Below are 27,191 nucleotides of genomic sequence, written 5' to 3' on the forward strand. Positions count from 1 at the left end.
TACCAATGAACTACATCCCCTAAACAGATTACCTTCTGATGGGAAATTATGTCTCAGCTCAACTCTTCAGTGTTTACTTAAAATCTGAGCATCTTTTAAGACAATTGTAAAATATACATAAAAGTTATCTGAACCGTTTTTTTAGGTACACTAATCAGTAGTGTTGAGTACATTCACTTGTGCAACAGGATCAACATTACTAGTCCTGCGTGCTACCAACAGAACAAAAAGGATGTCCCTGAAGTTTAAGTTGAAGAGGGGTGAGGAGGAAGAAGAGAAAGGTAAAGTGTAATAATAAGAAAAACAGCCACGGCTTTGAATGTCATTAAAACACTGCATGGGGGCTGGGGTTGTGGCTCAGCGGTGGTGCGCTGGCCTAGCACGTGAGACGCGCTGGGTTCGATCCTGAGCACCACATAAAAATAAATAAATAAATAAAGGTATTGTGCCCAGCTACAACTAAGAAAATATTAACAACAACACCGTGTGGCTTGGATAAGTCATCTAACCTTTTTAGGCGTTTATCTCATCATTTGAAAAACAGAGATTCTCTGTTGGTGATCGCTAAGGGCTTTTTAGTTCTCAAATCTTCTACGTAGAAAAAGAAAACGGAGACCTTTCCTAAAGAGCAAAAGATGGGGCACAGCACCAGTTAGCCCCAAGCTTCACCTGTTTAATAGGGTCTTGGCAAAGAGGATGCAAATTACTCCCGGGCCAGTATTCTGTTCCTGTCTGCCACAGTGTGTCAGCCTGACGGCTGCAACCGACCAGGTGCCCGCCGCTACCTGCGCCCTGTTCCCCCCTCGGTACAGCCGACCCGCCTTCGGACCCCCCAGTCCCGAGGTCTGCACCCGGGCGCTCAGAGCCGGTGTTGGTGTTCTTGCATTGACAGCCTCGCAGGCTTGGGTGCTGGCGAGTCGCGGTGCCGTTGTAGCAGGGGAGGGCGCGCTTTGCAAGGAGGACCGAGCGCCACTCAGAAGACCGCTTCCGTAGTTGGGAACACCGCGCCAGTGCGGGACAGCTGCTGGCGTCGTCGCTGAGCTCGAGGCGAACAGCCCGCGCGCGACCAGCTCCACAGCCGCGCTCCAGAACCGAGGCCCGGCCGAGCGTGCGCGGCGCGCCTGCGCCGTGAGTGCGCGCGCTCTCGCTGCCGGTCCGCGCGCCCCGGCGCTCGCCAAAGCTCGCGGTCGCTCTGAGGCGCGCGCCGGCGGTCCTCGGCCGCTCGGGGTACCTGAGGGACGGCCGGCGCCGCAGCCCTTTGGAGCCCGGCGCCCGGATCTGAGGTGAGCCCTCGGCGACGGTGCCCGGGACTGGGTGGGCGGGAAGGGCAGCGGCGAGAGCGCCGGACCAGGAGGCTCCGCGGCTGCGGGGGCTGCTCCGCCAAACCCTGCCGAGGAGCCTCCTGCAGCCCGGCGCCTCCTCCTCAGGGATCGTTATTCTTGTCGCGGCCAAAACAAAAGCCGTGGGCGCCGGGCCGTGGCGGGCGTCGGGGCGGCTTCCTGCGGCCGGCCGGGCCGCGGCGGGCCGGGGTCGCGGCGCGGAGTTTGGGGCTGGGGGCTGAGCCGGGGCTGCCCCGGGAGGCGGTCCACCCGGTCCGCCCCGCGGGCGCCGGGCAACCTGTGCGAGTGGGGACGCGGCGGCTCGCAGCACCCCGCCGTCCAGCGCCGGAGGCCGGCCGAGCGAGCGGCTCCTGTGCCCGGCGCCGCGGGGGCGTCGGCGGGAGGACAATGCGCCCCGCGCCGCCCGCCCGCCCGGCGCGCCGTCGCGCCGTCGCTCTTGCCCGGCCCCGCTCGCCTTAGCTCGGGGCCGACCATTCTGTCCCGAGCCGAAAAGTTGTCCCTCCCAGCCACCAGTTTGCAAAGTCTGTGCCCCCCGTGCCTCCCGGGTGCCCCTGGCACGGCGGTGCGTTTGCCCCGGGGTGGGTGCCGCTGGGTCAGGAACACATGGCCTCCGAAATAAAGGCGCCGAGCGAGCAGCCTGAAGTGGACTTGTGTCATTCCAGAAACGTAAACATCATCCTAGAGTCCTTTGGTATCTTAGAGTCTGGGGGTTAGCTGCCTCCTCCTGTAAGAGAAAGAGGGCTTTTTGCCTTTTCTTTTTCTAGAAAGGGATTAAAAGAAACAAAAGTGCATGCCATTTTTTTTTCCAGGCGGAGGAGCAGATATAAACTTGAAAAATATTATGAAGAAGGTCGGGGTTTTATCCACTGTAAAATGAGGGTTTGAATTTTGGCTTCCTTTTGAAATTTAGGTAGCTGCAGCAGCAGAGCAGACCAACTGCATGTACAAGTATTCTAACAAAATCTTTTTTTGAAACTGTATTGGGGATTGAACTCAGGGACTCATACCTGCTAGGCAGGCACTTTCCCGATAACCAACATTCCTAGCCCCCCCCCCCCCCCTTTAAAGTTTTTATTTTTTAAGACAGTGTCTAGTTGAGTTGCCCCAGGCTGGCCTCCAACTTGTGATCCTCCTGCCTCGGCCTCTGGAGTCGCTGGGATCCCAAGTGTACGATATCACACCTTACTTCAAACAATTTTGTGTTAGAAAAGTGGTTTTGATAGACCTGGAATATTTATAACCGGAATGGGTTACTTTGCAAAACCAATACATAGGAGAAAGGAAACAAAGACCCAGCTGACATGGAGGATGTTACCTCCCTCCTCAGCTTTTTTTTTTTTTTTTTTTAATCCCTTAGTGGTATGTTGGTCGCATTCTAGGCTGGAAAGAAATAGATAAATCCTTAGTTCTGTTATTATAAAGGAGGTACTCCTGACGATAATCCTTCCACCTTTGCTTTTAAGCAAATCAATATAATCCTTTTCCTCCAGGAAACAAAAACATCTACTTGAACTACCAAACCACAGAATAAAGCTAAAAAGATTGTTAGGAATCTTTCAGTTAGGAAAGAAGTAGGTGTAAAAGCTTGACTCTGTGGACCTAAGATAAAATATAAGCAAAAAACAGCCCTTCTCTTATTAGTAAAATAACATGCTCCCCCCCAAGCCCCCAAAGCTTTGAAGCTATTAAGAAAATAAGTAAATTGTTAATAATGCCTACCATCATACCCTCTTTTTCTTCTTACTTCTTTTTCCTCATCCACTACTAATATTTTCTATCTCCATCACTTTCTCAAAGCTGTAACACTGTCCTGTTGATAAAAGGAGAAGAAAGGACCATGGAATCTTAGGTGCTTTCATTCCTTTTCTCATCTTCTACTATATTTCTTTGAGCTTTATTGTGTGCTTTGAGTTATTTAGGTGGATTTTTTTGGAGGGGGGATTTCGTGATTGAGATACTTGAAGTAGTGAGGGTTGACAAGAATTTAAGAGCCAAGTGCACATTCTTTGTGTAGTATAATGTGAAAGCTTTATCATTGGGGAAGGAGAGAGTTTTTTTTTTGCTCACAATAGGTTGTCTGTTTCCCACTTGACCTACAGAAAAATTATCTACCCAATTTACATTTCATATTAGTTAGTAAAAATATAAGATTTTATACTCAAAACATCTTGAGCTGTTGGTTCATTGATGTAAGATTGTTATTGACTTTATTTTCTTCAGGAGACAGGAGGCCGAAAACCTCTTTAGTAGGGGAGAATGGCGTTATCCTCAAGGTTTTTGTTTTTTTGTTTTTACCCCCGCCCAAACTCTAGAATTATGGCTGCTTAAAGCTACAGCTCTGTACAAAAAAAGCAATAAGGCATATTTTTAAAAATGACTTCAAAAATACATACTGGAGGGCTGGGATTGTGGCTCAGTGGTAGAGTGAGGCCCTGGATTCCATCCTCAGCACCACACTAAATAAATAAAAATAAAGATATTGTGTCCATCTACAACTAAAAAAAATATTTTAAAAAATACACACTGGAGAAATTTTTCAGTCTAGATTGGTGAAAAGATGCTCATCCAAGTTTTGAGAAAAGAAAATAAGGTTTTCAGAAGTGGTATTTCTTAAGGGTATGAATAAATGTTTGAAGAGTAACAGCTCTTTACTGGCTAGGAAAGAGTTTTAACTATTGTGACAAAAAGGAATTCCCTCATTTGGCGTTCTAGTTAATTATACTGAGAACTAGTGAAAGTTTGGTAAACTATTGAAAGTTTGGTGCCCCAAGAAATGCATTGCAAATGAAATATGAGATGACTATAACTGGGCAACTAAGCATAACAAAAAAATCTGATCCTCAAATGTTATCTTAACTGAAATACTTTTTTAAGCAGGGCATACAAACCGTCCAACCTTGCTAAGGAGGAGGAAGCAGGGACTTGATACTTTCTAATGAAAATTCTAAGAATTTTCTGATGAACAGATTTTAATTGCAAAGGAAGCTGGGCTAGAATTTCAACCCTTTTTTTTTTAGACCAGAATCTATCCATCTTTTTTTTTTTTTTTTTTTTTTTTTAAATATTTATTTATTTATTTTTTAGTTTTCAGCAGACACAACATCTTTGTTTGTATGTGGTGCTGAGGATCGAACCCGGGCCGCACGCATGCCAGGCGAGCGCGCTACCGCTTGAGCCACATCCCCAGCCCAATCTATCCATCTTTTAACTTAGTTTATTTTCAGATTAATTTTAAAAGCTCCTATGCTGTCTTCAGTCTTTGCATTTAATAATTTGTAAATGGGACTGCATTTTGGTGCATACCATTTATTTTAATTCTGAATCTTAAATGTATTTGTTTTTCATGGGGATTGAAAAATTAGATTGTTGTAATCAGATGACAAGATGGACTTCAAAAATTAAGTGTAGTAGGTAGGTCAGAAAAGAATATTCACTGTGAGATTAATAGGAATCTACATTCTATGAATTAAGTAATGAAGCTATGTAAACTTTCTAATAAGACAATAAAATCCTTCAGAGAAGAAACTATTATTTAGAGGTAGTCATTGCCAATCCTTGTAATGCATTCTTAGAAAACCTGTCTGAAAGACAATATCTTTCCTTTTCCCATGGTAGCTATTGTGAATTCAACATTTACTTTGAGACAAACTTTGGCTGATATTTCTGAATTAAAAATGAAAAATTTTACCTGTATTTACAGGGTGTCAGGAAAATGAAATCTAAACCAAGAATGATGAAATGGGTCCCTTTCTTTAAAGAAATTGTTGTTGAAATAGCCTTGCTGAACATAGTCTTTTGTTGCCAGACATCCTTGACGTACCCTTAGGGTCCACTTTTCTCATAGTTTCTTCGGGGATTCAGCCTGCTTTCCCCTTCACAGTTGCTACCTCTTGCTTTTCCCACATGAGTTCTTTGGGTATGGCTTTGTTGCCACCCTGGAAGATGGTCTTCCAAAGTTGCATTTATTGCTGTCCTTCAGGACAAATATTTAGCTGATCTTATTTTAAGGGTTTTCTTTTTCCCCATTTTTTTTTTATTGGTGCACAAATTGCTTTATAGCTGCACATAATGATGAGATTTGTTGTTATATATTTGTTCATGCATAAAACATAATAATATAATTTGACCAATATGGAGCTTTTACTTTTTAATCATCAAAAGAAAACTGATAGATAATTGGGGAATATCAGATTCCTGATGTTAACATTCATAAAAATAGGAACACATAGGTTTAAAGTATCTAGTCGTTTCTTTTTTTTTTTCTTTCTTTCTCTCCCCTCACTGCGATGGGAAATAATCCCAGGGATTTGTACGTTCTAGACAAGCCCCTATACCTCTGAGCTACATGCCCAACTGTAGTCCTTTTTATTTTCTGATGTGATGTTAACCAAGTAACTTAATAGTTTTCAACATATTTTATATTGTTCTGTGGAGAAGTAAAAATGTCTCTTTTTCCATAGCTAGTTCATGACCAATTATTGTCACAGCATTCACTTTTTCTTTTCTTTTTTGGGGGGGTGGGGTGGGGTGTGCTGGGGTATTGAACCCAAGGGCACTTTACTCACTGAGTTACATCCTTACCTCTTTTTACTTTTAATTTTGAGATAGGGTCTTGGTAAGTTGTTGAAGGTCATGATGAGTTGCTAAGGCTGGCCTTGAATTTGTGATCCTCCTGCCTCAGCCTCCCAATTGCTGGGATTTGAGGCATATACCACCTTACCTGGTTTATAGCATTCATTTTTGCCTGGCCCTTGATGCCTGAAATTGTTCGCTTGGGTTTTATTAACCCAGTAGGTCCCTTTATTCAATTGAAATGCTACAGATTTCCGAAATTTAAGAATATGATAATATCAGTAAGAAAGCCCTAAACAGCTATTAATGAGTTGCTATATTTTGGCAAGATCTTTTTGGGTCCAGAATCTTCTCTGTGTCTTATAGGTCTGGAACTTTAATTTAGAGCTTTTTCATGGATGACCATCCCTTAGGAAAAGTGGCATACTCATATAATCCTCATTAGAAGCAGTTATTTCATTATGTTATTGAGGAACAATTTGAAATATGTATGAGAAGTTTTTAATAATGTGTATTCCATTTGATTTAGTTAATAGGTGATCTGACTTTTTTCCAGTGTTGAAAAATAAAAGTTTTGAATCATACTGAATTGATCATCACAATTTTGCTTATTACCCATAGTAGGACAGGTAGTGTGTACCTTGGCTTATGGCTTTAATTAGCAACCAATAATCTATTCAGCTAGTATTTATTCTTGTCAGCTAGTCAGAACACATTTATAGATTTTGCAGTTAATTATTCCATATATGAAATAATGTAACATGGATTCTTTTATAAAATTACATAGAGCATTTATATTATTCAGGTAAAATTTTTTATTTGTTCTAATTAGTTATGCATGACATTAGAATGCATTTTGACATATCATACATAAACGGACTATAACCTCTCATTCTTCTGATTGTACATGATATAAAATTACACTGGTCATGTAATCATATATGCACATTCATTCTACTGTATATTATTTTTAAATAATTGAAATAGTTTTATTATAGTCCATGCACATATTTTTCTAACAAAATGGGTTTTATATGTATATATGTACATGTATATATATGTTTTGTAAACTACTTTTTATTTATTTTTTACTCATTGTCATAATATTATCATGTCAATAAATATAGGTCTATCTTTTTTGTTGGGGAGTACTAGTGCTGGGGATTTAACATAAGACCTTGCTCATATTAAATAACATACTGCAGTCAGGCTCTTTATTTTTAGTAACTATATAATATTCTATTATGCAATTATAACATAATTTATTTGGTTAATTCCTTTTTTTTTTTTTTTTTGAGAGAGAGAGAGAATTTTTAATATTTATTTATTTTTCAGCGGACACAACATCTTTGTTTGTACGTGGTGCTGAGGATCGAACCCAGGCCACACGCATGCCAGGCGAGTGCACTACCGCTTGAGCCATATCCCCAGCCCTTGGTTAATTCCTTATTGGTAGACTCTAAGGTTGTTTACTTTTAATACCTTTGTTTTATTTATTTATTTTTATGCAGTGCTGAGGATCAAACCCAGGACCTCACACGCTCTAGGCAAGCGCTGTACCGCTGAGCCACAACCCCAGCCCCTGTTTACAGTTTTTGTTGTAAACAGTGTTATGATAAAATTTAATTTCGCATCGTGCACTCGTGTGTTTGGGTTTTTTTTTTTGTTTGTTTGTTTTTTTTTTGGTACCAGGGATTGAACTCCAGGTACTTGATTACTGGGCCATATCCCCAGCCCTATTTGTATTTTATTAGAGACGTCTCACTGAGTTCCTTAGCGCCTCGCCAGTTACTGAGGCTGACTTTGAACTTGTGATTCTCCTGTCTCAGCCTCCTGAGCCACTGGGATTATAGGCATGTGCCGCCATGCTCAGCTTATACTCATGTGTTTATCTTCTTAGAATAAATTATAAAATAGATTTGCTGAATCAAATTATGTACATTTTAAGTACTTTTAATATAAGTAGTCATTTCTTAAAGTGTCAATTAATTTACATTGCTTTTGAAAGTAGTTGAAAATTTCTTTTCCTTATACTCTCTCCTGTATTGTGTTTATTTTTGCCCATTTGATTAGCAAAAAAACATTATCTCATGCTTGCATTCTTTATTATTAATGTATTAATGTAATGAAAATTCTTTACTAAGATCTTTAATCTGCCTATTTGCTTTTTTCTCACTGCATTCCACTGTTCCCTCCACCCCTTTGTAATAATCATGAACTACAGTCTTACCATATTAAGATTATTGTCTTTCTGTAGTTTTAAAGATTTGCAAAAGTATTTTGAAACTGGGTGCAGTGGTGCATCCCTGTAATCCCAGCTATTTGAAGGCTGAGGCAAGAAGATCACAAGTTCAAGGCCAGCCTGGACAATTTTGTCTCAAAATAAAAATTTTTAAGAAAGGGTCAGTAATAGTGCCCCTGGATTTAATACCTAGTACTAAAAACTAAAAAATAAAATATATAAGTTAAAAAATAAAAGAAATTCTAAAAAGCATTTTTATGTAAGTGATTTGGACATTGTAATACATAAGGAAACACATAAGCCCACATGAAGCTGGGCTGGGATTGTGGCTCAGTGGTAGAGCATATTTGCCTAGCATGTGTGAGGCACTGGCTTCGATTCTCAGCACCACATAAAAATAAATAAAGGAATGTGTCCATCTACAACTAAAAAAATATTTTAAAAAAGAAGAAGAAGGTCAGAAGCATCGCTTACAAGTAAGGCAAAAGGAATAATTGAGAAGAAATCAAGTAAAATAAATGAAGTAAGTAGAAGAATAAGGACGTATTTCATGTGGTTTTAAAAATGCAAAAAGGTATTACTTAATTTCTTCCTCAAATTTTATGTAATTAGTCTTCTTTTAACCATATGAACCCATAAATGCTTAAAAAAGAGACTAGTTTAAATGAAATGTTGAAATTCTTGGTTTTGTAGTATTTATAGCCAATAGGGAGCAATGTTCCCTTAATTTTTTTTTTTTTTACTTGCAAGTAGATAAACATGCTGCACAGGCAATAAACTACAAAGACTGAACTTACATAGATGTTTTAATCTATAATCAAATAAAGCTTTCAACAATTATTTGACAATTAATAATATGCATAATCAGTACCATGCTTCGAGGTAATTAAGCTTAAACATGTTTTTATGTTTAATATCAGTTTTTCTGTAGCCAGATCTCAACATTTCTGGGATTATCTTAAAGGAGAGAAAGAAAAAAAAAAAAGACCAAGAATCTGTCACAGAAATCTCTGGCTTAAAGTATAAAGAGATTTAGACTTTTTGAGCAGGACCTTAAACAACCTTAGTGTATCTAATTCTAGAGACCAAAGACTTCCTTTTCCCTTCCATCATTTAAGACCATCTTCTAGAAATTTGGAAGATTGAGCCACTGTTTTGTTTTCTCCAAATACTTTTCTACCTGGAGCTGGCGATACAGAGGTCCCAAGCATTGATAATCAGTGCTGAAGGACAAATTCTTTCACTGCTCAAGCTAAGCTGGTTTTTAGGTCTCAAATTGTAAGCTCTCATGGCTATTTGAGTTAGTATTTTAGTTGTCCTGTTAACCTGAGTCTCTAGGAATATCTGAATCTGAATTTCTCATCTTTTCTTAACTTTGGCTGCCTATAAGAAACACAAGAATATCCAGTGCATAAGAAACAAAATTTAATGAAAACAAAGTTAGCATCATTGCTAAACCAAATCAAATGTGAATAGCTTAGAATATGCTTTTTTCATACCACACTTGCTCCATGCACATTGTTTTCAGCACCAGTTGAGCATCACATGTATTGTCACCTTGGGAAAGTAGAGGCAAAGTCAAGAGATTCTAAAGCTCAGTGGAAATGATAACTGGGAATCATTCCTATTTTAGGGATGATTTCTGTTCTCTGGAGCCTGGCCGTGTGTAATGGCTGTTCATTAAATGTTTGTAATTCAAGGTCTGTATCTCTGGTTTTAAATTTTTGTGCTATCTAAAAAGATGATATAGTGTTGAGAAAATTACTCATATTACTTTTAGAACCTTCTATTTGTCAGTTCATTATTGGTTGATAGAGGTAGCATCTTTTTTTTTTTTTAGAGAGAGAATTTTAATATTTATTTTTTAGTTTTTGGCGGACACAACATCTTTGTTTATATGTGGTGCTGAGGATTGAACCCGGGCCGCACGCATGCCAGGCAAGTGTGCTACCGCTTGAGCCACATCCCCAGCCCGAGAGGTAGCATCTTAATCAACTGTAATTCAGTAATAAAAATACCTAATGTTTTATAATGTTTTACTATTTATAAAGTACTTTTGCATGCATTATCTCATAATTCACTCATATATCATCTTGTAAGAAAAGTGGTGGTGGAACATTTCCAGGAAGAAAAATTATGGGTTCATAGACGTTAAATGATATGTTATGTTCACATAGTTATAAGAGGCTTAAATTTATCTTTTGTTTTATTTTTCAAACCTTTCACAGATCCCTTCTGCCAAATCAGTTCATGTAAAAACTGTACTATTAATGATTAAAACACATAATAAATTTTAAATTCAATTATTTAGGTTACAACAAATGTTTAAATAAAACTTAGGACAAATGCATAAGAATTTTTTAAAGTGAATCCGTTATATCTTGAGACAAATGAAAGATCGCCTCTATGGACAAGAAGTTAAACCATGTGTTTCTATAAGCAACTGAAGGAAGAAAATCAAATTTGTTTGTTAAATGCTATTTGAGGACAGTTTTAGCATATCTATAGCACAAATGATAAAGTAGAAAAGCTATATTGTATTTTTGTGAGGTACCCGTGATTTTATCTATTAGATCAGTATGATGTCTAAACAAACATTTTAATGTTAAGTGCACAATATTTTGAGAGGAAGTGACTAATTTCTCCCATTTTTTAAATAATTCTTTCAGATATTTCAATCAAAGGAAGAAATAGCTCTTCTCCTAAGATGGAATCTGTGATTTGGGAATGTGGTTGATCAACTTGATATGTTGGCCAAATGTGCCCTATGTAATAAAACGAAAAGAAGAGACAAGATGATGTCATTTGCCTGTGTTGTGAAACCAAAAACAAATGCCTTTTGTGAGACCAAGCTAACAAACCTCTGATGGTACAAAGAGTATTTAACTTTTGAAGAACTTAACAGTAAGATATAGAAGAAGTACTTTCAAGCTGAGACCTGCAGGTGTATATTGATCTAAAATACATACTGAGTAGGCCTGATCATCTGAATTTCATTCAGATCAAGGAAGAATGGCTATGAGTTGGATGGTCTTCTCTCTTTGGCTCTTGACTATGTTTGTGGGGCATATAAGTGGGCACAGTTTGTTTTCTTGTGAACCTATTACGTTGAGGATGTGCCAGGATTTGCCTTATAACACTACCTTCATGCCTAACCTTCTGAATCATTATGACCAACAGACAGCAGCTTTAGCAATGGAGGTAAGACTTGATCTGTCCTTTAACATATCTCAGAAAATGATATTACCCTGTCATCTAATGTGTTTGATGAATAATAGGAAAATATGCTATTTTAAACTATTTCATGTGCATATAAAAATTTATAAATTTTGGTTCAGTCTGATGGATTGAAGAATTCCTATATAGGAATGCTACTCCAGATTTACTTTCCAGACATTATACTTTTACAAAGAAATTTGAAACACTAGAATATGGGAGATAATAGTCATTCAGAAGTTTAAAATTGTCTAAGTTATAACATGATTACATCCCTCTTATCATCCCTCTTATTTGGCTAATAAAAACTTCAGATAAAGAGCATATTATAATAACATGCATAGTTAAGTCATTAAGTATTGAATATAATGTGATTTTTTTTTAAAGAATGAGTTCTTTTGTTCTGCCTTTAAACTTAACAATCATTGAGTTTTTTTAAATATTCAAGATGATTTCCTGGTCATACCATGTTCATATCAGTGTAAGAACAACTCTCAATTAAAAAAAATTTGTTATATGGATTTTCTGTTATTGATTTCTCAGATTTTATGAGAAATTTTTGTCTTATTTGAATTTTTTAATAGTAATTTTTAGGCATTTCTTAATGATTTTACTTTAGAAACTGACAAATTAATGGTTGTAGTTAATGATAGGTTTAAATATGTGTTTGTGACTCTGTAATGGTTTTAGAATTGAGGACACAGATATATGTGCCAGGTAAGAACTGGGAGGCAGTAAACAGTGGTGGTAAGGAGCTTTGGAGTTAGACAACATAGGTTTGAATTACAGCTTCACTATTTTCTAGCAGTGTTACAAGTTAATATGAATTTTCCCACCATAGTTTCTTTCTTTATAAAATAAGATCACTCAGGCTTTTGTAATGTAAAATAAAAATACATCTATAAAGTACTGTAAATACTCTATGATAGTTTTTGCCATTTTTCCATATTCTCATATTAATATGCTATATAGATAGTATAATTTAGAGAGAATGTCTTATACTTTTGCCTTTAATCCATTTGCACTGTGCTTTCAGCAAATGCAGCGTACACGTTTTGGAATTTTTCATTGTATAATAAAAGTCAAATGTTATTTCAAAGTAGATTAAAATAAATCTGGGAAATTTTGTAGATTATTATTCATAGATTTTGCAGTGTGAGGGGCATCTCTTATATATTCAAAATACTTGAAGATGTTTTAGAAAATATTTTCTGCTCTTCCTCTGACTACATAAGGTCTAACTGGTGAACAGAGAGATTTGGTATAGATTGTCAGGTTAGGTTATGTGACAAGGGGGTATTGGTTAAATACAGAAAATTAGCTCCAGCCATGGTAGTCTTTGTTATGTATTAAAGTTATAGATTTTTCTCCCCCAAAAATTGAGTTAGAAATACCTTTGTTTCTAGTATCATTGTAAGTTATAACTTTTGTAAAGCAAATAGGGTAGTAAGAAACTAGGCATGAAGCTGTTTTTTTTTTTTTCTTATTTATTTTTTAGATGTTGGTAGACCTTTATTTTATTCATTTATTTATATGCGGTGCTGAGAATTGAACCCAGTGCCTCACACGTGCTAGGCAAGAGCTCTACTACTGAGCCACAACCCTAGCCCCTAGCTTTTATACTAACTTGCGATCAACTTTTAGCTCTGCTGTGCAGTAAGCTTAAGACTTTGGACAAGTTACTAAACATTCTTGAACCTTGTTTTCTTAATATGTGAAAGGCAATAATAACAACTGTGATTTATGAAGTAGCACAACACATAGTACACAATAGGTGATCTGCAAATGTAAATTCTATTCCAAATTCTTTTTCTAAATGAACTTGTATCTTTAGTTGTAGGTTCATGGGGCATTCATAATGATGGTCTGGTAGGCGTTCTCTACCTCTTCTCACATATGCTCAAAAAAGTCTAGATTTTTTATGGGCAGTGGATGCCTCTGTTTGAATTTCAAACTAGATTTTGCAGTGTGAGGAGAGCTCCTAAGGGGGCAGTAGTTTCTAAGAGAAAATTTCCAATGATTTGAAGCAGTGCTGGAGATACTTGCTTATTGCATGGTTGTCATATTAGGATCATGATGCCCCTGATAGGAAGAAAAGAATCCTAAAACAGTTTAAGAGTGTAAAGTTTCTGTAATAGCAAAAGACATGGAAACTCTTTGGACAGCACGACATGTGCATAGCTGCTGATGACACCTCTTCATCTCTCTCTCTGCTGATCTTGGAACTTTGGATATGTCTACTAACTTTTATCAGGAGCAAGTAATTAGAGCAAACAGTCCCAGCTCACTGGAGACTAGATAAACTGAAAGATAGTTCCCTAGCTATAGCATTAGCAAGCCCAGGCTTTAAGCCCATCTGGAACAGTAAGCTAGGCATACCAAGAATGAGAGAAATTATAAAATCTGAATTATTTTAGACTTGATTATTCACAAGAGGTTGGATCTTCTCACATTGTTTAAATGGATTCCTAATCTGTACTTTCTTTGAGTTGAAAGTGGGACATAGTTAAATAGGGTTAAGTATCAACCCATTAAATTGAAATTGATTACAAGTACCAAATGAGATATATGAAAATTATTTTTTAAAACAGCAGTGCCTACCCAGAAGATGAAAGCATGATAGATGTTCACAAGTTAACTCTCACTTTTTCTCCTAGCCTTATCATTCTCTTCAGAAGCTGTTCATCACAATTGCACAGAATGTCTTAGCATTACTTGAACCTACCAAGTTTTTGTAAATGCTGTCTTTGCCATGAAAGCTATTCCAGTATTCCTGTTGGTGATCTCTCACTTACTTTTCAAAACCTGTTTTTGTTGTTGCTTCTTTGAAACCTAGGATGTTCAAAGTCTATGGTTCTTTCCTCCACACTTACCAGTATGCTTTATATGTACCCCTGTTCTGATGTGTGCATTATTATGTTAGAATTTTTTTATATTTTTATTCTTCCTAGTAGAATTTCAACTTTTTGGAAGCAGAGCTTGTCCATGTTCATCTTTCTATCTCTAGTATTTAATATAGAGACTTACACATAGTAAATGCTTAACATAGAGCCTCACACATAATAGATGCTAAATAAATGTTTGAATTAATTTCACTGTAAATCCTTTAGAGGTGACGGTGGTCAAGATTGTGTTATACTTAAACTCTTAATCTTATGGGGTTAGAAATAGAAGTTTGATGAGGATGGTGATGTTATTATAATACTAAGTTACTACATGTTTGTGAACACTAGTATGTCACTTTTTCTTATTTTTCAAAGTGACTTGAAGCTTTCAGCATTGTGTTTGCATTTATAACTGGTATAATTAAATAAAGGAACAACAGAACAGAATTTTCCCTTCTCTAGGCTTATGTCAAAATTCTTTTGTACTCAATTCACTGTTTAGAGTCAGTGGTGGACTGGGGTTGTGGCTCAGTGGTAGAGTGCTTACTTTGCATGTGTGAGGCACTAAGTTCAATTTTCTAAATAAAGGTATTGAGCCCATCTACAACTAAAAAAATGTTTTTTAAAAAAATAGTCAATGGTAGGGCTGGGGATGTGGCTCAAGCGGTAGCGCGCTCTCCTGGCATGTGTGCGGCCCGGGTTCGAGCCTCAGCATCACATACAAACAAAGATGTTGTGTCCGCCAAAAACTAAAAAATAAATATTAAAATTCTCTTAAAAAAAAAAAAAAGAGTCAATGGTAGAGGCTGGGTTTATAGCTCAGTGGTAGGTAGAGTGCTTGCCTAGCAAGCGCGAGGTCCTGGATTCAATCCTCAGCACCATATAAAAATAAATAAATAAAAATAAAAATGTTATGTCCATCTACAACTAAAAAAAATATTAAAAAATAATAATAAGAAGAAAAGTCAATGGTAGCCAGGTTAGGGGTGCCTTTAATCCCAGTAGTATAGGATGCTGAGGCAGGAGAATAGCAAGTTCAAAGCCAGCCTCAGCAACTTAAGAGAGGTCCTAAACAATTTATTGAGATCTTCTCTGAAAATAATTTTATAATGAGGTCTGAGGATGTGGCTCAGTGTTGAAGAGCTTCTGGGTTCAGTCCCTGGTACCAACACACACACACACACACACACACACACACATACACTTGGGTATCCAAGTGTGTGTATCATTCTGGTTTTGTTGAAAAAAGTATATTCATGTTCATGTAGAGTAAGTGATCTGGTAGGATTTCCATTAAGACCAACTGTGGTTATTTCTGAATTAACAGTTTGTGTTTGCTATGTTCTTCATTTAATGTTCGTATTTTCTTTTTCTTTCTTTTTCATTTTTCAGTATTGGAGATTTTACCCAAGCCTCATGCATGCTAGGCAAATGCTCTACCACTGAGTTACAGCCCTACCTTCTAGTGGCTTTTTCTTATTTTTCTGTATGAAACATATTGTGCTTCCCCATCTCCACCCCACCACTACACAGCTGGTGCTGGAGATTGAACCAAGGGCCTAGTACAGGCTAATAAACATGTGCTCTATACTTAATTTCACCCCTAGCCCATACATTGTGCTTTTAAAACACTAATATTAGTAAGGACGTTTTAGTTTTAAAAATTTGAACTGTCCTGTTTTGTTCCTCTTTCAGGGCAGCGCCTAAGACATAGTATTCATTAAATATATTTTGATTGAATGACTGTAGTGTAAGGAAGAACTTGGTGTTACAAAAGGCATGAAGTGGGCTCAATCCTCAGCACCACATACAAACAAGGATGTTGTGTCCGCCAAAAACTGAAAAATAAATATTAAAAAATTCTCTCTCTCTAAAAAAAAAAATATTAAAAAAAAAAGGCATGAAGTGCTTTCAAAGAGAAGGATCATGTGGAGGCTTTAAGTTGTAGATGGTCAATTGGACTTTAAAATTCAGATAGGGTTTGTTGTTTATTTTTTAAGAGACTAGTATAATGTACCTCGTGTAACAATAATTCTGGGTATACTGAGCATTCTGGGCAAGCACTCTATCTCTGAGCTACATTCCTTAACTCTGAAGGGTCTTTAGAAGCCTGTTTTGTGATCAGAGTAAACCAACCAGAATGAAGTTGTTTCTAAATTGAAAAAATGTACTCCACAAGTAGTGGAGAATTATTTGCACCTGATTTTAGGGGGGAAAAAAATCAGCTTTTGAACATTTTTATTCATTTTTTTAGTGTGACAAATCAGTTTAAAGGAATTACCTTAAAAATAATTTGCCTGGGCTGGGATTGTGGCTCAGTGGTAGAGCGCTTGCCTCGCACGTGCGAGACCCTGGGTTTGATCCTCAGCACCACATACAAAAATAAACAAGTGAAATAAAGGTATTGTGTCCAACTACAACTAAAAAATAAAAAATATTAAAAAAAATTTTCCTTATTTTTAATTTATTTTTATCTTTATTGGTACTGGGTATCAAATCCAGGGGTGCTTTACTTAACCACTCAGCTACATCCCCAGCACTATTTATTTTTTTATTTTGAAATGGTGTCATGCTAAGTTGATGAGGGTTTTGCTGAGTTGCTGAAGCTGCCCTTGACCTTGGGATCTTCCTGACTCAGCCTCCTGAGACTGTGGGATTATAGATATATACCACTGTCTCCAGCAAAAATACTTGTTTTAAATTAAATTATTAGAAGTAGTGAAATTCGGTTTGCAAAGTTTTATTTTTAAGACATGCCATATGGGCTGGGGATGTGACTCAAGCGGTAGCGTGCTCGCCTGGCATGCGTGTGGCCCAGGTTCGATCCTCAGCACCATATACAAACAAAGATGTTGTGTCTGCCGAAAAACTAAAAAATAAATATTAAAATTCTCTCTCTCTCTCTTAAAAAAAATAAACCTATTAATTGATTAAATAATGGGCTGGGGATAAATCTATATAAAAAAAAAGACATGCCATAATTTAGGATTCTCCATGATATTGGAAATATTAAAAGTTTACTTCCTAAAAAAAGTCAAATTTATGGACTGAGTATGAAGGTGAATAGTTCCTGTGATAGTGGTGAATTCTACAAACCAACTCACTGAAAGACTTTTGGAAAGTACTTACACACTGTCATAGGACACTTAAAAATTAAGGTTAGGAAAAAAAATTCTAAGATTAGAGGATTATTTTGTAGATGCAAAGTAATAAAGTTTTAGACCTTTTTTCATTAGAGACTATTGTTCCAGAAAGGGAGTTTTTAAGCTTTTATTTTATTTGCTTAAAGTCATTCTAAAAAGTTGTTTTCAAATAATTTCTTACTCTAATTTGAATCTGAAATAGCTATGAATACCATTTTTTAATTTTCAAGGCAATTCCACATTCGATTTCTCAGTTAGTGAATTTAGTCATAATATTCCCAAACTCAGTAGGGTGCAGTTTCCATGGTTACCATACCCTTTGTAAAGTGACAAAGGTTGGAATTCTGATTCTCTTGAGTCAAATTTTGGCCTTTGACTCTGTCCCCTTTTCACACCCCTTCCTAAGCTTGGGTTGTTGCTATGCTTGGAGGTTTGTCAGCTAGCAGGTTTCTATGGTAACAGGAATGGAAATTTGAAAGAAGAATGAATGGGAGCACAAAGGCTTGGTTGATTTGAATTTGAACAAAGAATGCAAGGTTCCATGTAGTGCACCTTTGTTGTAGAAACCAGAAATTTAATTTTAGAAAGTTACTTTCTAGTTTGTAAACTTCTTATACCCTGGTCTTGATTTATTGAACAAAAGTATTACTGTTTAGGGAAATAGTAAGAACCTTTAAAATTCAATCAGCTAAAGTTCTCTTCTACTTCATAGAACTTTAATAGTATTCTTTATGTTATGTACTTGTTATTGACTTTTAAGTGTCCAGGTTACCAATTTAATTTTGATTTTGTTGTGGTTTAAAATTGTTGGTAAAGTTAAAATCAAGGCAATTTGCTTATTTGAAAAGTATTAATTTTGATTTGTTTTTATATACAGCTTTGTTGAGGTGTGTACATGATAAGCTGCACTCTTAAAGTGTTCACTTCCATGAGTTTTTGACCAAGCATGTGATACCACCACCACAAAGTACAGAACATTTCTGCCACGTCAAAAGCTTCCTTATGTTCCTTTGTAGTCCATCCTTCTTTCTGCTCACTGTTCCAAAGCAAATCAGTGATCTGTTTTCTGTCATTATGAATTAGTTTTCATTTTCTAGAGTTTTATATAAATGGAATTATAGCATCTACATTTTTGTCTGGTTTCTTTTACCCAGCATTACGATTTTGAGGTTTATGTTTTGTTTTGCTTTTTAAGAGAAAACTAAAATGTAAGTTAAGTAGAACAAATTGGTTAAGTATAAGGACTGGATAAGAATGCCAAAGTTTCTATGCCTTATTTTCTACATGTGTATCATAGAATGAGATTAGTTTTAATAGTATCCCTTATGGAATTGTAAGAAAAAGAGAACTTTAGCTGATTGATTTGAAATGAGGTAAGCGTATAAGGCTTTTTCAGCAATTCCTGTCCTACAGTGTCAGTAAATGCTAAGATACAGCCCAAAGTACTTTAAGCTAGTAATTAGCAAAAGCATAAACTCGTAGCTTTAGGCTCAGTGCATGCAGCACAAAATAGTCATTTATGGCAATTTTGTAATTCATGATGGGGTTCCCAGATGGAAGTTTGGTTAACATATTAACATCATGATATCTTATTGTTTGATATTTTACAAATTGGTAGTACCAAACAAGTTGAAGACTGAAATCATTCATGTGCATAAGTAAATGAATTATGTACATATATCAGCATGTGAATGTAATGTCTCTTCAACTTTTGATTTTGAAATAATTTTGGATTCACCAGAAGTTTCAAAAATAGTACAGACATTCTCTGTACCCTTGTCTGTTTCCTGCCCCATTCTTACCATTTTATGTAACTATAATATACCATCAAAACCAGGAAATTGATTCTGTTTATAGACCTTATCGCATTTCATCAGTTTTTAGGTGTTTTTATTGTCTGTGTATAATTGTGTGTGTGCGTGTGTGTGTACATGTACAGTTCTGGTCATTATCATTTTAGCACATGCATAGATTTCTGTAGCTACTGCTGTAATAAAGATACAGAGTGTTCTGTCACCTCCAAGGAACACTCTCGTGCTTCCTCTTTTTTCTTCCCCTTTCCTAATCCCATCAACCACTAATCTGTTCTTCCTCTCTAAATTTTGTCATATCAAGAATGTTGTATACTTGTGTCTTGGGCCATTTTGTGCTGCTATAACAGAGGCTGAGTAATTTATAAAGAAGAATTTATTTTTTCATGGTCCTGGAGTCTGGGAAGTCCAAGATCAATGTGCTGACATCTGGTGAGAGTCTTCTTGCTATGTTTATGCCACGGCAGAAGTGGAAGGTCAAAAAGGGGCAGTGAGAGAACAGGTACACACGTATTTGTGAAAGGGGGTCAAACTCATTCTTTTATAAGGAACCAGTCCTGCAATAACTTAACAGTAACAGCATAAATCCTTTCATGAGGGCAGAACGTGCAGAGCCTACTCACCTCTTAAAAGGCCCATGTCTTAATCCTGTAACAATGATAATTTTCTAGCATGCTTTTTGGAGATCATATTCAAAGGATGTCTTTTGAGATTGGCTTCTTTCTCTTAGTATAATGCTTTTTATATCCATTCAAGTTGTCACATGTCTCAAGTTTTTGCTTTTAATTGCTGAATAATATTCCATTTTACAGATGTGCCACAATTAGTTTAACCATTTACCCACTGAAGGACACTTGGGTTGTTTCTAGCAGTTTGCTATTACAAATAAAGCTGCAATGAATATTTGTGGACAGGTTTTTGTATGAACATAACTTTTCATTTCTCTGGGAAATGATCAGGAATGTGATTGGTGGATTGTATGGTAAGCATATGTTTGGGTTTTTAAGAAATTGTTTTAACTGTGTTCCATAGTGGTCATAACATTTTACATTCCCATCAGTAATATATGAGAGATCTGCTTTCTTTCCACTATTTGGTATTATAACTAATTTTTAAAAATTTCCTCTGTAATAATATATCATGTGGTTTTAATTTGCATTATTCTAATGTCTAATGATATTGAACATATCTAGGTGTTTATATGTCATTCATATATCCATCTTTTACTCATTTTCCAAGTGGATCTTTTTTTTTTTTTTTAATTTGAGTCTTGAGGGTTCTTTATATATTCTGTATACAAATCTTTGATATCATATAAGATTTGGAAATAGTTTATTCCAGTTCATAACTTGCCTTTTCATCCTTTTAACATGGTCTTTAGGAGAATAAAAGTTTTCAATTCTAATGAAGTCCAGTCTACCAAATTTGTTTTTAAATTATGAATTATGGTTTTGGTTTCATTTCTAAGAACCCTTCACCTTCCCCTAGGTCTTGAAGATTTTCTCTTTTTTAAAAAAATTTTTATAGTTTCATAATGAAATCTTTGATAAATTTTAAGTTAAGTCAGGCGTGGTGCATGCTAATAATCTCAGTGACTCAGGAGGCTGCAGGAGGATCGCAAATAAACACTGTGTATAACTTCTTGCCTTTTCCCTCTTTTTTCTTCTTTTAGTGCTTGTCCTCTCTTTCCATTTAATGTATATTAATTGAAAAATATATTCTGGTGTATACCTCAGACTTAACCAAATCAGAATTTTCAGGGGTAGAGTTAAAAGGGTTTTATTTAAACAAAATCAAAACTCCTCTTTAGAAGTTTTTAATAATCTTTTTTTCAAGATGAGTAAAAATGAAAGTTGAAATATTATAAAAGCTTTAACTTCTATACAGTTCTTTATCTAATTATTCAATTTTATTTTCATAGCCATTCCACCCAATGGTGAATCTGGATTGTTCTCGGGATTTCCGGCCATTTCTCTGTGCACTCTATGCTCCTATTTGTATGGAATATGGACGTGTCACACTTCCCTGTCGTAGGCTGTGTCAGCGGGCCTATAGTGAGTGTTCGAAGCTCATGGAGATGTTTGGTGTCCCTTGGCCTGAAGATATGGAATGCAGCAGGTATGAAAATCATAGAGGGCTGGGGATGTGGCTCAAGCGGTAGCGCGCGCTCGCCTGGCGTGCGTGAGGCCCAGGTTCGATCCTCAGCACCACATAAAAACAAAGATGCTGTGTTCACTGAAAACTAAAAATAAATAAATAAATAAATTTAAAAAAAAAGAAAGAAAATCATAGACTTCCATTGGTTATTATGCAGCAGTGTGTTTCTAAGCATTTTCTAAACATTTGAGGATTATTAAACATTCTTATAGTTTTGTATGAGTAAACATTAGAACAATGTTGTATCCTGTTGTATTCTGAAATAGTTCAAGTATAAAAAATAATAAGATGAAATCCTATGTACCTGTGATTATCTAACTTTGTCCAGTATTAACATTTTGTAATGTTTATTTCAGATTTAAGAAGTTAAACAGTGTAGGTACATTTGGAGGTTCTTTATTGGTAATTCTCTTGACCTCATACCCTTCTTCCTTCCCAGGGGTGAATTTGTTGTTAAGCATTTCTACGTTTGGTTTTATACTTAGTACATTATATACCTATCCACAAACAACATACTTTTTTTTTTTTTTTCATGTATCTATCTGTATCTGTTGGTCTGGTTCATTCCTCTTAACAGCTAATTAAAAGCTAATATTCTATAGTTGACTTTGTAATATACTGTAGCTATTTAGCCACCTGTTGTCATTTGTGTTGTTCCCAGGTTTTTGTTAAGAGCAATACTGATTTCTCTTTCATTTTTAAAAGTAATTGTGTTTGTGATCTAGCAATAGCTGGTGTGCTGGTATGGCAGGTCAACAGAGCAAGAGGGGCAAACTTTTTTTTTTGAGGGCATGAATCCATGAGGGCTCTGCCTTTGTGACTTAATCACTTCCCCCAAAGGCTCCACCTCAGTGGGGTTTAAGTTTCAGTGCATGATTTTGGGGAGACATTTAGGCCATAGCACCATTCTTCAATTTTATGGACATTCTCAGACTTTTTATTTTTTATTCTAAATAGCGTCCTTCCTAATCTCATTCATTTCTTTATTTCACTTAAACTTTGTCATCTGTATATTGAAATAGCACTTTTGTTTGCAATTTCAGCTCATTCTTTCCATTTGAGATTGTTCAGATATGGAAATGGACTGATCTAATCAATTTTTATAAGTTAATTATGATATCTACTTAATGATTCTCAAGCCACAGCAATTCTATTTGATTTTTGTAGCTATATCTCTTTGTCTGTAAAATTTCTGTTCATTTCCCCTCTAACACCTGTGCCAAATCTATATTGCTTACTTCAAGCCCATATCTCACCTTTCTTCCCCTCAACCTCTGCCTATCCTGCTTTCCTGAAAATTATTTAGACCATCTTGTGTGATCTGCTATATCTCAAACGAGTCCTTCTCAATTTCTTTCTTATATCTTCTTCCTCTTTCTGTCACTTGCACATTGGTGCTTCCCAAATTTTATCTCTTGTTTTATTTGATTCTACAGCTTTCTCTGGAAACTAATTTCACTAATTTTAAACTTTTATTTGTATGCTGTTGACTCTTAAACCTGTATCTGTAACCGTGATGTCTCCCTCCTAAGTTCCAAACTTGCATATCCATCAGCAGTTGCAAATCGTAATCCAAATTTGCCTCATATCTCCATTTCAGCATGCCTGAAATTTTATTTCTGGGCACTTTTTTGTTTTTAATAACCTGGAAGTCATTTTCTGTTCTTCCTTCATTGACTTCAACCCCCACATGTAATCAGTTATAAATTTTGTTGCTTTTATCTGTTTTCATATATCTTATTCTCATTACTTTTCTGGCTTTATTTGTTTTAGTTTATTTTAAAAATTCATTCTATTCTAACTGATCTCCCTGCCCCCTTTTTCATATAGCTCAAATCTGTCTTCCTTACTCCTCCTAGTTATCTTTTTGATTACTTGCATTAGGGTTATATGAATATATTCAATTAATGTCATTAGTGCAACAAATATTAAGTGAATGTCTTGGTGTGCCAGACACTATTCTAATGTTGAAAATTAGCCATGAACAAAAATTAAGTCCCTGTATTTATGGAGCTAAAATTCTGGTGGTGTTGGTAAGTAGACTTCAGGGGAAGGCCTTATGATAAGGAGGCTTTAGACCAAGGACCTAAATGAATGAGAGAACAAATGATACAGATATCTGACAGTCTGAGCAGAGGAAACAGTAGCAAGTGCAGAGGCTCTGAAGTTGGAAGCATGCTTAGAAAATTCAGAGAATAGAAGACCAAAGAGGCTGGAGCCAGGTGAGTGAGGGAGAATGGAAGGAAATAAGATCAGAAGTTTGGGGATTAAGGATCTATAATAGCTGCTAGGGAATTTGGATTTGACTCTGAATGAGATGAGAAACCAGGAGGTTTTGAGCAGAAGAGTCATGATTATGGACTTTTAAGTTGCTTTTCTTTAAAGGTTCACTCTGGGGCTGGGGATGCAACTCAGTGGTAGACACTCACCTAGTATGCTGGAGGCCCTGGGTTTGATCCTCAGCACTGTCAATAAAGAAAAAAAAATTTTGCTCTGGCTGTCATGTAGAAATGAGGAATTTGGACATGGCCCCCAGAAGTCTAAGTAAGTGGTACTGATGTCTCAGACTAGGTAGTAGCAGTGGAGGACAAGAGAACTGGTCAGATTCTGGATATATTGCAAAGTAGTGACAGAAATTACTGGTAGATTGTGACGTAAATGAAAGAAGGGACTTCGAGGATAACCCCAAGGCAACAGGAAAAATGGAATCACCACTTACTGTGGATGAGGAAACCTGAGGCATGGAAGTCAAGTGTTTGATATTAGAAGGGTTAAAGATTGAGGTGCCTATGAGATGTCCTAGTTTATATATTTCCTTGACCATTTGTGGATACAAATATACCTGTAGAAAATAAATAGCTTTACTTTGTATGGTTGTAAATTTTATATCAGCATGCATACACACATATTTTTACAATGTGCATACCTCTCTAACCTCATCTGTAACAAGCCATTCATTGATACAAAACACATCCTGGTCAAGCATCCATTCCTTTGCTTGCATTTGCTTCCTAGAATACTGATTGGCATGCTGTTGATACTGGGAGGTGCTAATTCAAAAGCCTGCATGAGGTACTTGCTCTCTGAAGTCTTTAATTAAACCCTTTCCCCTGATCCAATTAATCCTGGTCTTCTATACATCCTATAGATTTTGATTATCTCATGTATTACACTGGTATATTTTGTGGTGTTTATATAAGTTTGTGTCTCTTTCTAAACTCAAAGATGGAGGGCCTGGTTTTGTTTATCTTAGCTACAGCATACTACATCAATATATACTTGATACAACAAACTTCTGTAATATTACCCTATAATTCCAAGTCCCATGAAAAAAATAGTTTGTGGGGCTGAAGTTGTGGCTCAGCGGTAGAGCACTCACCTCGCATGTGCAGGGCCCTGGGTTCGATCCCCAGCACCACATAAAAATAAATAAAACTTATTGTGTACAACTACAAAAAAAAATTTTTTTTAAAAGAAAATAGTTTGTATTAGAAAATAAAGGATTTTAAGATGTTAATCAACAATGATTATGAAAGTATTTGCCAAACTTTACATTAGTGACAGTTTCTTGGAAACTATTTGATGCATATGAGACAGTAAATCGCCAGTAATTGGGAGTCTGAAGGCAAAAAAATTTGAAGAGGAAGGGAATTCATGGGAATGTTGTCCTTAGTCACAGAAGTTTTGTCTGTCAGCCAGTGTGAGGATCAAGTGTGTGGATCATTTTTCTTTGAAAACTTATTAAAATATAGATTTCTGAACCTTAATCACAAGCATTCTGAAATATGATTTGTGGTGGTAGAGATTAAGAATTTGCATTTTTAAAAATCCCCAAGTTTTTCTTATATGCATAGAAGTGTGAAAATAACTGAATTAGAGACTACAGGGGATTAGGGAGAAATCGGGGATGGTAGGAAAGAACTAGGTGACATTAGAGACCTTAGAAGCCCTTTAATTAGTTAATAGGATAAGCAGAGAGTGAATGTGAAATGGAAAGAGAAGATCTAAAAACTTAACCACTTGCAAGGATTTTTTTCTTTCTTTCTTTCTTTCTTTTTTTTTAAACTGGGGATTGATCCCAGGGCCTCACATGTAGTAGGCAAGCACTCTACCACTGAGCTACATCCCCAGCCCTTTTAATTTCTATTTATTTATGTATTTTTAATTTTTTGTACCAGGGATTAACTTTAGGGATGCTTAACCACTGAGCCACATCCCCAGCCCTTTTTTAAAAAATATTTTATTTAGAGACAGGGTCTTGCTGAGTTGCTTATGGTGTTGCTAAACTTCTGAGATTGGCTTTGAACTTGCAGTCCTCCTGCCTCAGCATTCTGAGCCTCTGAAATTACAGGCATGCACCATTATGCCCAGCCTTTTTATTTATTTTGAAACAGGGTCTTTGTGAATTGCCCAGGATGGCCCCAAACTTGCCAATCATTCAGTCTTAACTGTGTCCTAAATACTCTGTACTATTCATAATATAGCTGCATTTTGCTGTTTATTAGTACTGATTTTGAAGGTAAAACAAATTTAAGTTTAAAATCATGTCTTTTTTTGTGGGGGGGGGCGGTCAGGTATGTCTGATTCATTGGTCCATGAACAAGATAACCACCATTTACTTTATTGATACTTCCACAATTGCCCTCCAAGGACATAGGAATAACTAAGTCATGGGTTCTAAATTTGGAAATCCAAATTGTTAGGAGGCAGTACATTTCCCTGTAAATAAAATTGGTTCTCATCTTGTGTTTTTTTAGGTTTCCAGATTGTGATGAGCCATATCCTCGACTTGTGGATCTGAATCTAGATGGAGATCCAACTGAAGGAGCTCCAGTGGCAGTGCAGAGAGATTATGGTTTTTGGTGTCCCCGGGAGTTGAAAATTGATCCTGATCTTGGTTATTCTTTTTTACACGTGCGTGATTGTTCACCTCCTTGTCCAAATATGTACTTCAGGAGAGAAGAACTGTCGTTTGCCCGCTATTTCATAGGATTGATTTCAATCATTTGCCTCTCTGCAACGTTGTTTACTTTTTTAACTTTTTTGATTGATGTCACAAGATTCCGCTATCCTGAAAGACCTATTATATTTTATGCAGTCTGCTACATGATGGTATCATTAATTTTCTTCATTGGGTTTTTGCTTGAGGACCGAGTAGCCTGCAATGCATCCAGTCCTGCACAGTATAAGGCTTCCACAGTGACACAAGGATCTCATAATAAAGCCTGTACCATGCTTTTTATGGTACTCTATTTTTTCACAATGGCTGGCAGTGTGTGGTGGGTAATTCTTACCATCACATGGTTTTTAGCAGCTGTGCCAAAGTGGGGTAGTGAAGCCATCGAGAAGAAAGCACTGCTATTTCATGCCAGTGCATGGGGCATTCCTGGAACTCTGACTATCATCCTTTTAGCGATGAATAAAATTGAAGGTGACAATATTAGTGGCGTGTGTTTTGTTGGCCTCTACGATGTTGATGCATTGAGATATTTTGTTCTTGCTCCCCTCTGCCTGTATGTGGTGGTTGGGGTTTCTCTCCTTTTAGCTGGCATTATATCTCTGAACAGAGTTCGAATTGAGATTCCATTAGAAAAGGAGAACCAAGATAAATTAGTGAAGTTTATGATCCGGATTGGTGTTTTCAGCATTCTTTATCTGGTACCACTCTTGGTTGTAATTGGATGCTACTTTTATGAGCAAGCTTACCGTGGCATCTGGGAAACAACATGGATACAAGAACGCTGCAGAGAATATCACATTCCTTGTCCATATCAGGTAAGGGAAACCTTGTTATAAATTTCAGAATGTGTAATAGTAAAAGTAAG

General features: G+C 36.7%; 1 protein-coding gene across 2 annotated transcripts; it reads left to right on the plus strand.

Moving 5' to 3' along the window:
* Positions 1-1,168: 1,168 nt before the first annotated feature.
* Positions 1,169-27,191, plus strand: LOC124091747 (frizzled-3). Of its 2 annotated transcripts, none has more exons than XM_046442940.2 (4): positions 1,169-1,283; positions 10,824-11,355; positions 21,131-21,327; positions 26,124-27,191. In XM_046442940.2, exons 2-4 carry the CDS (start codon positions 11,167-11,169, stop codon positions 27,160-27,162), a joined length of 1,425 nt encoding a protein of 474 aa, XP_046298896.2. In that variant the 5' UTR covers positions 1,169-1,283; positions 10,824-11,166; the 3' UTR covers positions 27,163-27,191. The 2 variants fall into 2 exon arrangements, with proteins under 2 accessions (XP_046298896.2, XP_058434776.1); XM_058578793.1 differs by lacking the exon at positions 1,169-1,283 and adding an exon at positions 8,451-8,677.

Source organism: Marmota monax, unplaced genomic scaffold (assembly GCF_021218885.2).
Source record: "Marmota monax isolate L192 unplaced genomic scaffold, Marmota_monax_Labrador192_F-V1.1 WCK01_AAM20220418_F8-fsc00344, whole genome shotgun sequence".
Taxonomy (NCBI): domain Eukaryota; kingdom Metazoa; phylum Chordata; class Mammalia; order Rodentia; family Sciuridae; genus Marmota; species Marmota monax.

Excerpts from the sequence above, each read along its gene's own strand:
- LOC124091747 (XM_046442940.2), top strand. The coding sequence starts at position 11,167 with ATGGCTATGAGTTGGATGGTCTTCTCTCTTTGGCTCTTGACTATGTTT. Across the intron at positions 11,356-21,130 it reads CAGCAGCTTTAGCAATGGAG|CCATTCCACCCAATGGTGAA; the intron begins GTAAGACTTGAT and ends TTATTTTCATAG. Across the intron at positions 21,328-26,123 it reads GAAGATATGGAATGCAGCAG|GTTTCCAGATTGTGATGAGC; the intron begins GTATGAAAATCA and ends GTGTTTTTTTAG.